The sequence below is a fragment of the Malaclemys terrapin genome, chromosome 1 (genome assembly GCF_027887155.1).
Source record: "Malaclemys terrapin pileata isolate rMalTer1 chromosome 1, rMalTer1.hap1, whole genome shotgun sequence".
NCBI classification, from domain to species: Eukaryota; Metazoa; Chordata; order Testudines; family Emydidae; genus Malaclemys; species Malaclemys terrapin.
Window position 1 is genome coordinate 153,905,295 of NC_071505.1, and position 13,992 is coordinate 153,919,286.

The 13,992-nt window shown below is 44.1% G+C and overlaps 1 protein-coding gene across 1 annotated transcript in view; it reads left to right on the forward strand.

Moving 5' to 3' along the window:
* The first annotated feature begins 11 nt into the window (after positions 1–11).
* The window catches only part of ATG3 (autophagy related 3), a 36,496-nt gene continuing 22,515 nt past the window's right edge, over positions 12–13,992 (forward strand). The window contains exons 1-4 of the mRNA XM_054044290.1: positions 12–187; positions 4,722–4,763; positions 11,672–11,721; positions 12,814–12,884. Coding sequence (XP_053900265.1) covers positions 116–187; positions 4,722–4,763; positions 11,672–11,721; positions 12,814–12,884 — 235 coding nt within the window. The 5' untranslated portion in view covers positions 12–115. The remainder of the gene's footprint in view (positions 188–4,721; positions 4,764–11,671; positions 11,722–12,813; positions 12,885–13,992) is intronic.

The following is a 13,992-nucleotide window of genomic DNA, read 5'->3' on the forward strand; positions in this document are numbered from 1 at the left end:
ATCACGTGCGTGGGGGAGAACAGGTCATGTGACTCTGGTTGGCGGTGGGCGCTGCTGAAGGCTTGTGGCGCGAGCGGGGCTGTGGGCGTTAGGGACCCCCGCGCGCGCCGGCAGGATGCAGAACGTCATCAACACGGTGAAGGGGAAGGCGCTGGAGGTGGCCGAGTACCTCACTCCCGTGCTCAAGGTACCGCCCGGTGGGGCCGCCGCAGCCTGACCCCGGGGGAGGGGGTGGGCCCGGAGGTGCCTCTTCCCGTCGGACCCCCCCCCCCCGGGCGGTTCCCGCGGCGGCGTAGCCCGCTAGTGTCTGGGGCAGGCTGGTGTCCCAGCGAGAGCCGCGAAACGGCCCCCAGCCTGCTCCGTCCCCGTGTCGCCTTCATGTGCACGTCCCGCCAGCGGGGCCCCGGGTCCTGCGGGGCTGTCACAGCGCGGGGAGGGAGCCCGCTCTGCTCCAGGCTGGGAGGCGGCGGCGGGCGCAGCCCCAGACACTGGGAGGGGCCCGGCTGGTGCCCCAAGCTAGGCTACAAGTGGGCAGGGAGCCTTTAACGGTGACTTGCCCTCGGGTACCGGCTCCTAGGCCTGGGCGATGACCGTTCTGGTGCCGGTGTTGCTGTGTTGGTTAGGGGCGTGACTTTGTACTGAGATGTTTACACTAGGGGTTGTACTAGTCTAGGTGCAGTTTCATGGGTGGAAAGGTGCCTTTAGGGTGACCAGATGTCCTGATATTATCAGCACCACCCTGATACTAAGGGCTTTGTCTTTATACATAACTATAGCTTCCTTGTCTCCTCCCAAAAATTTGTCCTGTTTTTCACACTTGCTATCTGGTCACCCTAGGTGCCTGAGGCTAGGTCTACACTACCCGGGGCGGGGGTTGACTTAAGATACGCAACTTCAGCTATGTGAATAGCGTAGCTGCAGTTGCGTATTTTAGGTCGACTTACCTGGCTGTGAGGACGGCGGCAAGTTGACCGCTGCCGCTCCGCCGTCGACTCTGCTTCCGCCTCTTGCCGCGGTGAATTTCCAGAGTCGACGGCAGAGCGATCAGTGATCGATTTTATCGCGTCTTCACTAGACACGATAAGTCGATCCTCAATAGATTGATTGCTACCCGCCGATCCGGCGGGTAGTGAAGACGTGCCCTTATACCACTATAGCTTGTTCCCCTTCCTATGCTGGTATAAGCATCTGGGTATAACTGAGTCCACACTCCGTGGGGTGGCAGGAGGATTGTACCACTCTTATTATACCAGTGTAGTTTAAGCAGTACAATTTTTGTGTGTTGGCAAGGCCTTTAAATAAGGCTATATCTACACAGTAGCTAAACCACTGCAGCTGTCCTGTGCTTGCTGTGGGTGTCTAGTTGCTCTGTTAGACCTAGTCTAATACTTGCCAAACCCTTGTAATGTGCAAATACTTTTATCTACTTCTGTGCTTTATGTAGCTGTGACACATGCAGGTACTTCTGTCACTTTAGTTCTTTGTTACATGTAGTTGTCCTACTGCAAAGTATTCTTGCCTCTGTTATTAATAATCCCTTGTATTAAAACTGATGATTTTTTTTAAAAATCCCCATTCTCTTCTCTTCCTGTCAGTTTAGTCTCTGGATTTTCCTCAGTCCAGGTAATGAAAACAGTGAAGACAGTTTTGCTTTCAGATCTTTACTGCATGCTTTCAGAAGAGTTGTTTCTACTGGGACCCTTTTAAGGGAAAAAACAAACACATTCCTCTTGATCATTTCAGGCTTCTATAATGTAACTTCCTTACATATTTTGTACTTCACATCAGAGATCCTTGTTTGTAGACCACTTTATAGCATTCTTCATTCATAACCAAATTTTCTTGCCCCTGTGAAGTAAATATTAGGGTGTCCATGTTTTAGCTAAGTTTTTGTAACATTGCCCATCACTGTAACTGTGAGTGTAGAGACAGAAACTGAGGCACAGGGAGTTGAAGTGACTTGTCTAAGTTTATTGAACAGGTCACTTGCTGTGCTAGAAATAGAACCCAGGAGTTCTAACTCCAAATTTCCCCGTCTAACCCCTGTAACACATTGTATTAAAGGAAGACACATGCTGTTCACTATCCTTGCACTTTGAATAGCTTGTTGTGAGAGACTGGAATGCTACAAAACAACAATTGAAAACTAAATGAATTGTGGTGTGAATTGTTGGCTCTGTGTGTGTTCTTGCTGAGTGCTGCACAGGCTCTGACAAGATAGCTCGCACAGCAGACTTCGATTGAACTGCCCAAGAAGACCACAGACTGTTCAGTGGTGAAAGCGCTAGGCCAGGTTTATTGCCAACAAAGCACAGTATTAGTTCCATATATGTGCTACGGGTAAACTTAATACATGTTTGCCCATGACAGAGAACCAGCAGCTGGACAAAGGGTTAAGGTGAAGCATTCCAGCATTTATATACTGAAACAAACCATCTGAGATAAACAACTTGCATACAGTATTACCTTACGTGTTTCATGATGTTTATTACCACCCCTTGTACCTTTCTCCTGATGTTTTAGACAAAACATCACTAGTCATCACTTCTGTCAAGCCATCTTATCGTGTGCTATGTTGGGGTGTTCTTGTCCTAGCCTGCGGGAATGTATTTACATAATCAGTATATTTTAGCAACGCTAGCAGTACTGGCGTCGAGTTCATGTACGGAACAGTGAACTTACAGGCAAGCATCTCCTTTTGAGAGGGCCTGACTTTTGCTCAAAGCATAACTTTTGCTGACTTTGATTCAGGTCTTGGACCAGGCCTCTGCTTCAGGCTCTCTTTCTACTACAGATGGATGGGATTTTAAAAATACCCACTAGGAATGCAGCATAATGTAGCCTTGCCTTCTAAAGAAGCTAAGCTTTTTACACTTCACTAAGTTGATAGGGGATCCAGACTGGTCTATTTTTGGCCCCACCCACTCTCAGGATCCCAGACTTGTATGTGCTATATGATGCACCTTGGGAATGAGTCCTAAGGTCATTGCATTCTGAGACTTTGATACGGTAACACAATGTACTGCCATAAAGTCTTGAGATTTATGTATTATTCCAAACTCTTAAAAGGAGAATTTTCATTGGCATGCAGTGTTGATATTCTGTTGTCTCGCAGTGGTACAACAAGAGTTTTGCCTGTCTCATCTGAATCATGCACTTAAATTATATTTTTTTCCTTCATCTTTGTGGGGGCGGGGGAGGAGAGAGACTAGATTGCTTATATGAAGACTTTGCTTTTTTCAGCTCCCTTGTTAGAAGGAGACAATTTGGACGTCCTCCGACTTTGTGCCCCATGCTGTGCATCTATGGCAATTAATTCTGGCAGTGGAGGCAGTATAATGTATGCTTAACTGAAGACTGAATGATGTTGGAGGATTGAACAGGATGGAAGTGTAGCCTAGAGTCAGAGTACTGGTTGAAAAGAGGCCTGAGACTTGATGATGAAATCTGAGGGCTGTTCAGGGCAGTAGAAAGGAAATCCACCACAAATATTACGGTGATGGGTGGCACATCCCAAATATGGATAACTACTGGTTCTCTCATTCTTGGGTAGTCTTAAAATTACGGGGGAAAACTTCTGGTCTTTCAGTGCTGATGTTATTTCTTCTGGAGTCTAAAATTTTCTATGTATTCTGGGTTTACATGAGCATGAATTACACCTGTTTTTTACACTTAACAAACTTTCTAGATGTCTGTCTGAATGCAAAAGTAAACTGAAATCTTATAGATAGCAATGTACCTTGTCCAAACCGAGAACAAGTTAATGAAAACAGCATGAGAAAATTCAAGAAACTCAAAACTGTTTCCACGTGGCGCACAATAAAGGGATGGATATATACACCAAAAAAGCAAATAATAAAATATCTCTACAAAATGGGTCCAAGGCACTTTGGCAGTGGGAACAATCATTTGTTATTTCTGGACTTCTTTGCTTTTTGTAATCTCAAACTGATGCATTACGTTAATATTTTTTAGTTTAGTACTTAGGGCAGCTACACAAATCATGGCTGAGAGTGCCTGGTTCTGATTGGCTTTCTGCCTCTTAAGCAAGTACAGCATTGATCACAGGAGCTCTCCTATTAGCCAACTGAACTGTTTATAGTTGCAGAAAAATATGCTTTAGTTATGTGGCAGTTCTGATAACCTCTTGGATTCTGCAAAGAACTACTTCCTTGCTAATGTTCTGTGCTATAGAAAATGGATGCAGGCTGGCTACAAACTAGGGTACTGACCCCACAACTGTCCTCAAGCTGGTGCACAGAGCTACCTATAGCAGGGGTTCTCAAACTTCATTGCACCGCAACCCCCTTCTGATAACAGAAATTACTACATGAGCCCAGGAGCAGGGACTGACGCCTGAGCCCCACCACACTGGGTGAAAGGGCCAAAGCCTGAGCCCCACTGCCATGGGTGGTGTGGGGGGCCAAAGCTGAAGCCCAAGGGCTTCAGCTCCAGGCAGGTGGCCTATAACCTGAGCCCCGCCACCCAGGGCTGAAGTCCTCGGACTTCGGCCCTGGATTCCAGCAAGTCTAAGCCAGCTCTGGTGAAATCATTAAAATGGGATCACAACCCACTTTGGGGTCACAACCCACAGTTTGAGAATCGCTGACCTAGAGAGAAACAGTTGCAGGACCAGAGCCTAGCAGAGTTTCTTCAGCCTTGGAGAGTGGGATTCAAATGTCAACAGAGATATAAATGTTTCTGAATTGTCTTTATTCTAGGAGTCAAAGTTTAAAGAAACTGGAGTCATCACTCCTGAAGAGGTGAGTGTTCAGAACTTATAAAATGTACTTAAGGAAGCTATTAAAATAGTAATAAATTGTGGTAAAAGTTGCCATAACATTATAATCAATCTTAAATTGACTCTTGCAACTGCTAACTTAGTGCAAATTTGAGGATGTGATAGCTACTACTATGTGCAAAATATTTCTGCTATTGGAGTCTGTCAGCAACAGAATTCCTCTTGGAATGGAGTTTGGGGCGCAAGCCCTAGGCATCCTAATATAGGCTCAGGGAGAACCCACCCTTCTCTGAACATTGTATAGATCGGGGTGGGCAAACTACAGCCCGCAGGCTGGATCCAGCCCCTCAGGGCTTTGGATCCGGCCTGTGACACCGCCAGCGGCCTCTGGGCATTGCCTCCCCCCTCCCCCCCCCCAGCTCCGATTGGCCGGGGATGGGGAACCCTGGTCAATGGGAGCTTCGGGGGAGGTACCTGGAGGTGCAGCAAGGGCAACATACGCGGAGCCCTCTGCCTCCCCTCCCCCAGGGGCTGCAGCGCTTCCGGGGGCGGGGACAGGGCAGGCAGGCAGGGAGCCTGCCCTGGTCCCAGTGCACGCTGCTGCCACCCCAGAGCCGCTTGAGGTAAGTGGGGCCAGAGCCCGAACCCCTCCTGTACCCTGCCCCCCAATTCCCTGTCCTGAGCCCCTCGTACACCCCGCACCCTTCCTGTACCCCACCCCCCTGCCCTGAGCCGCCTCTCGCCATCTGCACCCCTCTTGCACCCTTGCCCTGAGCCCCCTCATACACCCCGCACCCTTCCTGAGCCCCCTCATACACCCCACATTCCTCTTCTGCCCCAATCCCTTGCCCTGAGCCCCTTCCTGCACACCGTGCCCCCTCACGCACCCCAACCACTGCCCTGCATACAATTTCCCCACCCAGATGTGGCCCTCGGCCCAAAAAATTTGCCCACCTCTGGTTTAGATGGTTTGGTTTTCCTGGGTCAGCAGCTCCATTTTGCATTGAAGTTGGAGCAGGAAAGAGTTCATTGGATTGAAAACTCCGCCTCTGTTAAGCAATCCAGGGACTGCCATATGTTTTGTTCACCTGCTGCTGAGTGTGTGGTGGGGTCACAACATATTGTTGGCCACCTGCCATGCACAAGCATTTTTCTGTACTCCTCTATAGGCTGCCCTTAGCTTGGCCATGTTTCCAGTAAGTTCCTGTAGTAGCAGCTTACAAAGGAGTCTGTTGTAAAAGGAAACCAGGATTACAAATTCCTGGCCTGTTTCTTCTCTGTATCGAATGCAATGGTGTTTTTTGGTTTTCCTCCTCTTCACACAAGGATGGGAAGGGCTAGCGTTTGAAAACTGTTGTCTCTGAAACTGTCTACGCAGAGACTACAAAAGAGTAAAATGAAAGTAGTGGTGGCAAGGCAGACAAATAACATAGGAAGATAAATGAGGCAGAAATATTATACCAATATTGGCATCTGAAACATTTCTACTGAGCTACACTATGTGCCAGAGGAGATCATTTTTGCTAGCCTGCTGGAGTAGTATAGAATTAACCAATTTGTTTAGTGCTAAATAATCTTTTGAGATAGTTGTGTTTATTTTCTTCTAACTTCACGGTGACCACCCAAAAAAAAATTCTAGATAACTCTGAACCACTGACACTTAGCCCTATCATCTGTGGGGAAAAGCTGCACAGGAGTGTTTAATTAGAAGGGGTTTCCCTTTTGGGTCAGCTGGCTATATGCACTGGAGTCTTTGCTGTTTGCAACATCAGATATAAATCCATGCCAGAGGCAGGATCTTAGATTTAATGGACCATTGGTGTGACATATGGCATACATTCTTCTTGCAGGAGGTGTAAGGAGACTGCCTGTCCTCTAGACTAGTGGTCCCCAACGTGGTGCCCGCGGGCGCCATGGCGCCCACCTACTGACAAGGGAGGACCCTGCCGCCGAGAAGCAGCAACGTCAAGAAGCGTCGCTGCCGAAATGCCGCTGCTTCTCGGCGGCATTTCAGCAGAGACGCTTCTTCGCGTTGCCACTTCACGGTGACATTTCAGCAGCTGCTTGTCCGGCGGCCGCGCTCTTTGGCAGCTAGTTGTCAGGCGCCTGCCACACTGAAAAGGTTGGGGACCACTGCTCTAGACTCAAGGGTAGTGATTCCCAAGAGGTTGAGAGCTCATGTGCTCTCCATGTATCTTGGTAATTTGCTTTCAAAGAGCTACGGCTTTTTATTCTAACTCTGCCTTGGTGTATGTTGTATCAGTTGGGCCTCTGGTTCTGACTCTGTCTTCATAAAAGTGACCCATGTTATTAAGATGCACAGAACAGCTCTGAGTCTTCTAAAATAAATTAATCGCTGTGAAAGTGTCTCTTTTTTAGGCAACATTGTGTCTTAAGAGACCCACATAAAGTATCTTCAAATGTACTGAGATAACCTCAATCTTTAGCTCCATGGAGGAACTGATTTTTGGTTGGTTCTTTGTTTGGCCATTTGGTAGGTTTCCATAGCTGAGTTTATTTTCTGCAGGGGGGTGGAGAGGGAAAGTGGAGGTGGGTCAAAAAGAACCAGTGAGAGACCTGCTTTAGCAGGGTGTCTCCTCTCTATGGAAACAGACCATAGTAAAGCAGATGGTCAGAGGAGTAAAGTAGTGAATCATTGCACCAAGATTGGGTGCCTTAACCAATATAGGGTAGGATTTTTAAGGGTCAACTGCCATTTGTGCTTCTGAAAAATCTTCCTCCACTATCCCTAATCGTTCTAGGAGTTGTAGCTCTTAAAGAGAAATTCTGTCAGGTGTATAAGAGGCTGTCTCTTTAATGGTAGCGCTCATGTGCTCTCTTTGAGAGTGTCAGTGAACTGTAACGCACACAAGCAATGAAGGGGTACCTACTGCCAGATAACCCATGTTTTGCTGGCCCACAAACTTGTACCACCTTGCTAATGCATTTCAATTCCAGGCTTGCATTTTTTGTTGTTGTTGTTGTTGTTGTTGTTGTTGTTCCAATCTTTTGTCTCTGAAATGCTGATTGCAAATTATGATGAATTCTATGGCAGTTTTGTGACTTGGTCCTATTGTCTAAAGCTAGGTCTAATCATATCTCTTGAGGTGGCTAGCTAGCTAGTTTACCCACTGCATCACCTAGCTAAACTCCTATCCTGCCTCTTCTTGTTTCTAGTATATCAACAGATATTTGAATTCATTTTAGCACTTTTTTTGGGTGTTACATGAATATTCTGTTAAATCATTGCTAGTAACATTTCAAAAGGACACCACCAGACTTACTTTTATGAAATTTTAAATGTACACTTACTGAAAACTATTTGTATTAACATATTTAAGGATGTTTAAGTTAAACATTTTCCTGCAGTACTGTGAACACAAACCTATGTTCACAGGACTACTTCATGGAAATCAAAGTGAAACTGACTGCCTTAGTTTCACTGTAAAAACTGAAGGATGAAAAGCAAATGAGATTTAAAGTTCATTTTAGTAATTTACAGGGTTAACCCAGGTAAGAAAACACTTTAAAATGACATCTTATGTTGACGATGTCATTAAAATGGTTAGGATGTACCTATTTTCCTCACTTCTACAAGCAATCCATTCAAGTGTTTTAAACAAGTACAGGATTATAAAGAATGCTGCAGTTTTCTACATTATACAGAGTGTTCTCATGTATGAGTGAATGGCTTTATAGGTCTTCCCTGATTTTTTTTTTTTTTTTTTTTAAACTGTTTTCCCCATTACGGTAAAACTTTACTTTTAATAGAGGTCAGTCTCCAGACACTTTCCTAGAAAGAGGAAATTACTTTTCCATGGAGTAAATCTATTATCCATACTGAACAAATGTTGTGATATTTTTGTTATGCTGACTAGCATTGTTTTTGGAGCACAAGAGAAAATGGTTGGCCAAACTATATACACCTCTACCCCGATATAACACGACCCGATATAACACGAATTTGGATATAACGCGGTAAAGCAGTGCTCTGGGGGGCGGGGCTGCGCACTCTGGTGGTTCAAAGCAAGTTCGATATAATGCGGTTTCACCTATAACGCGGTAAGATTTTTTTTGGCTCCTGAGGACAGGGTTATATTGGAGTAGGGGTGTATCTGCAAGTTTAGGGTATCAAATGTAACTACCCATTCCATTAGATGAAGGGGGATCCTGCCCTTCCCCGAGTAGTATGAACTGGAGGAAACTACTCAAATGAAAATTCACTTTAGTTTCTGGGCCAAAACATGGGGTTTAACAAGGTAGGGGGGAGTTTAGCCCTGTGTCAGAAGTAGTATTGTGCAAACTAGACCATCTTGATTCAGTATGGGTATTAGAGTAGTTGCTTTGTTTGTACAGCCTTCTATGGTGTTTCATCCCCCAAAGTGCTTACAAAGATTAAAAGGAATATAAAATTGTTTAATTATATTCAGACCCTTATATCTGCACTTAATCCAATAGTTAATTTGCCTGACAGCTATTCTCACTTTTTTATAAAAGCATAGAAGTTATAAACTGATCCTTTGCTGGAACAGATTTACATAGAATAAAACACATACTTGTTTCACTCAATTATTTAAGAAAAATGTTTCGTTAACGTTTACATGTAGGACACATTTCAAATAATGGACCAGATGCCCCTATCCTGAACTTTGGTTGTTCCCTGGACATTAGGCATACAACGTGATTTGATTCTACAAAAAGTCTGTGCAAGTACACCTCTACCCTGATATAACGCGACCCAATATAACACAATTCGGATATAACGCGGTAAAGCAGTGCTCAGGTGGGCGGGGCTGCGCACTGCGGCGGATCAAAGCAAGTTCAATATAACACGGTTTCACCTATAACGCAGTAAGATTTTTTTTTTTTGCTCCCGAGGACAGTGTTATATCAGGGTAGAGGTGTACTATAGACTGTGATGCCATTCTGCAATGGGTTTCAGTCAGCTGAGTAGCATGTTACTGTGAAATAGTATTTTAAAATGGGGAAGCAGCTGGAACAACAGATGTGTAAGTCATTTGCAAAACTAATAACATTGTAAAGAACAAGCAAAACAAATTCACTATGGCTTTAAAACTTCAGCTGTTCCTTCCCATTATGAACAGAATAAAGCGACAAATAAATGATTGGATGAGACTGCATTAATATTCACTCTATGTAGCTCTTAAATGCTGTTGTTTTTTAAAATATACTAGAAACATAATTAAGAGATTTCTTTCTCAGTTACTATTAACAGTTTATTAAAAGAGAGTTTTTAAAATCTAACTCTTCAGGAAAGGGACCTATTTTCATGTTTTCACTGCATCTAGCACACTTTGATATTCATTCATGATTGGCATCTCTGGGCACTGCCATACTATACTACTTGTATCCACTTCTTGCATTTCTCTCGACTTTAACAGTGAATAAGTGATGTCTGTTTCACTTTCCGTTTCTTCATGTTGCAGTGTTTGGTTTTGAACACTGCAGGGAAATGTTTTTAAGAACTTCTAGTTAAAATTTGAGAATGAGGAAATACTTCTATTTGGGTATTTTTTAAAAAAGAAAAGCTTTCACAAAAATTAAATGTCAATCCAAATTTTACTTGCCTGTACTGCTAACTATAACAAGCATTTATTTAATAAAGCAGCCTTGTCAAATCCTGATATAGGAGAGAGTAAACTTTCCCCATGGGCAAATAAAACTAGCTTTTTTCACCACTGTCTTCATGGTGGAGTGAACAAGTATCAGGGTTTCCTCCCCACTCTGAACTTTAGGGTACAGATGTGGGGACCCGCATGAAGACCCCCTAAGATTATTTTTACCAGCTTAGGTTTAAAACTCCCCTATTCCTTGGATTAAGTAACGCTGCCACTACCAAGTGATTTAAACAAACAAACATTTAGGGAGGGCCACTTGGAGCCCTACCTTCCCCAAATATCCCCCCAAGCCCTTACATCCCTTTTCCTGGGCAGGTTTGAGAATAATCCCCCAAGCCCCAACACCCCCTTTCCTGGGGAGGCTTGAGAATAATATCCTCACAAATTGGTACAGGTGAACACAGACCCAAACCCTTGGATCTTAAAACGATGAAAAATCAATCAGGTTCTTAAAAGAAGAATTTTAATTAAAGAAAAGGTAAAAGAATTACCTCTGTAAAATCGGGATGGTAAGTACTTTACAGAATAACAAAAAACTCGAACATAGGTTTTGCCTAGAGAGGAGATCCTCTTAAAGTTACAAATCTGGGGATAAATCTCCCTCTAGACAAAAACCTCCCTCTAGACAAGGAAAATTACAAGCCAAAATAAAAGTAAGCTAACACATTCCCTTATTATTACTTACTAATTCTAACTGAGTTGGATTGCTTGCCTTCTTGATCTGTCTTCAGCAAGCACACAGAACAGACAAAACAAAACCTTTTCCCCCTCCCCAGATTTGAAAGTATCTTGTCCCCTTATTGGTCCTTTTGGTCAGGTGCCAGCTAGGTTACCTGAGCTTCTTAACCCTTTATAGGTAAAAGGATTTTGTGCCTCTGGCCAGGAGGGATTTTATAGTACTGTATACAGAAAGGTGGTTACCCTTCCCTTTATATTTATGACAACAAGTATATTTTATCTAGCCTGGTAAATGTTCATAAACCTTTTCGGGTTTGCCATAAGGTATAGAGAAAACTCTTGGAAGTTCTGTCCATCTTTGCAGTTATGACTCTCTTTACTGCATGGTTCCTCGAGATGAAAGAAATCAGTTAGTGTCTGTCTACACCAGTTGGAGGAAACAGATGCTTTTTCTTTTCACTGCATCTCTAAAGCATAAAGCGCTATAAAGATTACATTGAACACACTTACAAAAATGTGATCTCTGTACAACTGAAATGTTAATATTGCTCAAGTTTATAAGAGTTTCCTTATACTACATACATATTTCACTTTTTTCTTTGTGCCCAAACAGTTTGTGGCAGCTGGAGACCATTTAGTTCACCACTGTCCTACTTGGCAATGGTAAGTAAAAGAGAATGAAGCACAAAGAGCTAGAGGTGCGGAAAGCTAGAGGAACAGCAAGTTTTTTTGTCATATTACATTTGCATCAGATGCAAAAATGTATGGTATATCTCAATTTAACGTAGATGAGAACTAAATCTAGACATGAACTCTGGCAGTAGAACCCATGCCATTGATATCTTTGTCATGATCCAAATTACAGTCACTTTTGGGGAGGAGGCTTTTGTATTAGCTACCATTTGTAGCTGCAGTCAGGATGGTTTCTCTGAACAGACCACTCTGGTATGAATACTTTCAATTTCTAATGGTAATAGCAGGCTCATTCTTCCTTGGGCCTTTCTTGGCTCCATTGGTTATTGGGAATCTGAAGTCTTGAGATCATGTTCTCTGTCATGGTGGCAGAGAGTCACTGAAATTACTAATTACAAAGGGCTACTTGTAAAGTCATTGCCTTGATGTAACCTACATATTAAAAACAATAGCTTACACTACTTAAATTTGATCTTGAGTCCATATCCAGCTGAGTTATAGATTAGAAAATGCTGGTCTGTCTCTGAATGTACATGCCATAATCACTCTGAGAAGGCTTTTTTTACCTCTGGAATGCAATGAGAATGTACAAAAAATGTATTCAGTACATTTTAACAGGATCTTTCTTGCATCACAAAAATAAACCATGAAATGGTTAGTGGATAGAACATGACATTAGTGTCTAGATTATTATTGTTCAAGCCAAAAACCAATGCATGTGGGCAATATACGATTAGTAGATTTAGATTTGTCAGCATGGCAAGAGTCACAATAGGTTGTGAGGCGATTCTGCTGAAAGCTCTTAAATATACTTCTTCCCAGCCCCTTCCTGCTCACACTTGGGATCACCTCATTGGTCAGCTTGGTACGTTTCAAATTGCAAAGAGAGATACTGCAAAAACAACCTATCTCAAGTTCTGCTACTACATGTGTGGTAGTTACTAATCTCAAACAGAAGCAGGAAGGTGGTATTTTTGTCTTCTGGCCACACAGAATGAAAATAGAAGTGTTCTTGTCTACAAAACAAGTTTTCACTTTTTTGTGGTATGCTTTTTTTTAAAGGGCTTCAGGAGAAGAATTAAAGGTCAAGGCTTATCTGCCAACAGACAAACAGTTTTTGGTAACTAAAAATGGTAAGAATGACTCTTAGTAGAGCTGAATGCAGTACAGCTCTTGTGAATGACTTGAGGGGAAAATAATTGTAGGCCTATTAGAACATTTAAGTTAAATCCTGGTGAGGGAAATAGAAAGGAGCATAAACCCAGCCTCAGCTCAGTGGAGAACTCTGACCCTCCCCCGCTCCTCCTGATTTTTAATCACCCTGGATTTTGGGGGCCAGATCATCAGTGGGCCCCCAAGAGCCATAGTTCCATGGAGTCAGCACCCCTCTGCGACCACAGAGGGGGACACTGAGGCACGCAGTGGCAGCAGCAGGAGTGTGGCGCAGCAGGGAGTTGCAGCCAGTTCTTCAAAGGCACCCTAACCTCCCTCCACATCCCCCATCCCTTTCTGCCCCCGGCTTGGTTCTTGGCCGCCGTCCACCAGTGGAGGATCTGGCGCCATCCAGAACAGGTCCTCCCGGGGGAGATGGGGCCAGTCCCGACCCAGGAGTGACGCTGAAAGCACCAGCTACAGCCTGTGCTTTTCTCCGGAGACCTCCTTCCCCAGACTTGCTCGGATGGATGCTGGGTCAAGCCAGTGCCTGATCGGGGGAGAATCCAGACCCCCGTAGCTGCATATGGGGCACCAACGGTCCCTCTAGCCCCGTGGGTCTCAAACTTTTGTACTGGTGACCCCGTTCATACAGCAAACCTCTGAGTGTGACCCCCGCCCCTTATAAATTAAAAACACTTGTTTATATATTTAACACCATTGTAAATGCTGGAGGCAAAGTGGGGTTTGGGGTGGAGGCTGACAGCTTGCAACCCGGGAGAGGTTTAGGTTGGATATTAGGAAAAACTTTTTCACTAGGAGGGTGGTGAAGCACTGGAATGGGGTACCTAGGGAGATGATGGAATCTCCATCCTTAAAGCTTTTTAAGGTCTGGCTTGACAAAGCCCTGACTGGGATGATCTAGTTGGGGTTGGTCCCACTTTGAGCAGGGGGTTTGACTAGATGACCTACTGAGGTCCCTTCCAACCTTGATATTCTATGATTCTATGCTTGTGCACCCAAATTTTACCCTATACATAAAATTGATAATGGAAACTAAACTTCCCTTGTATCTTCTGCATTTTAATT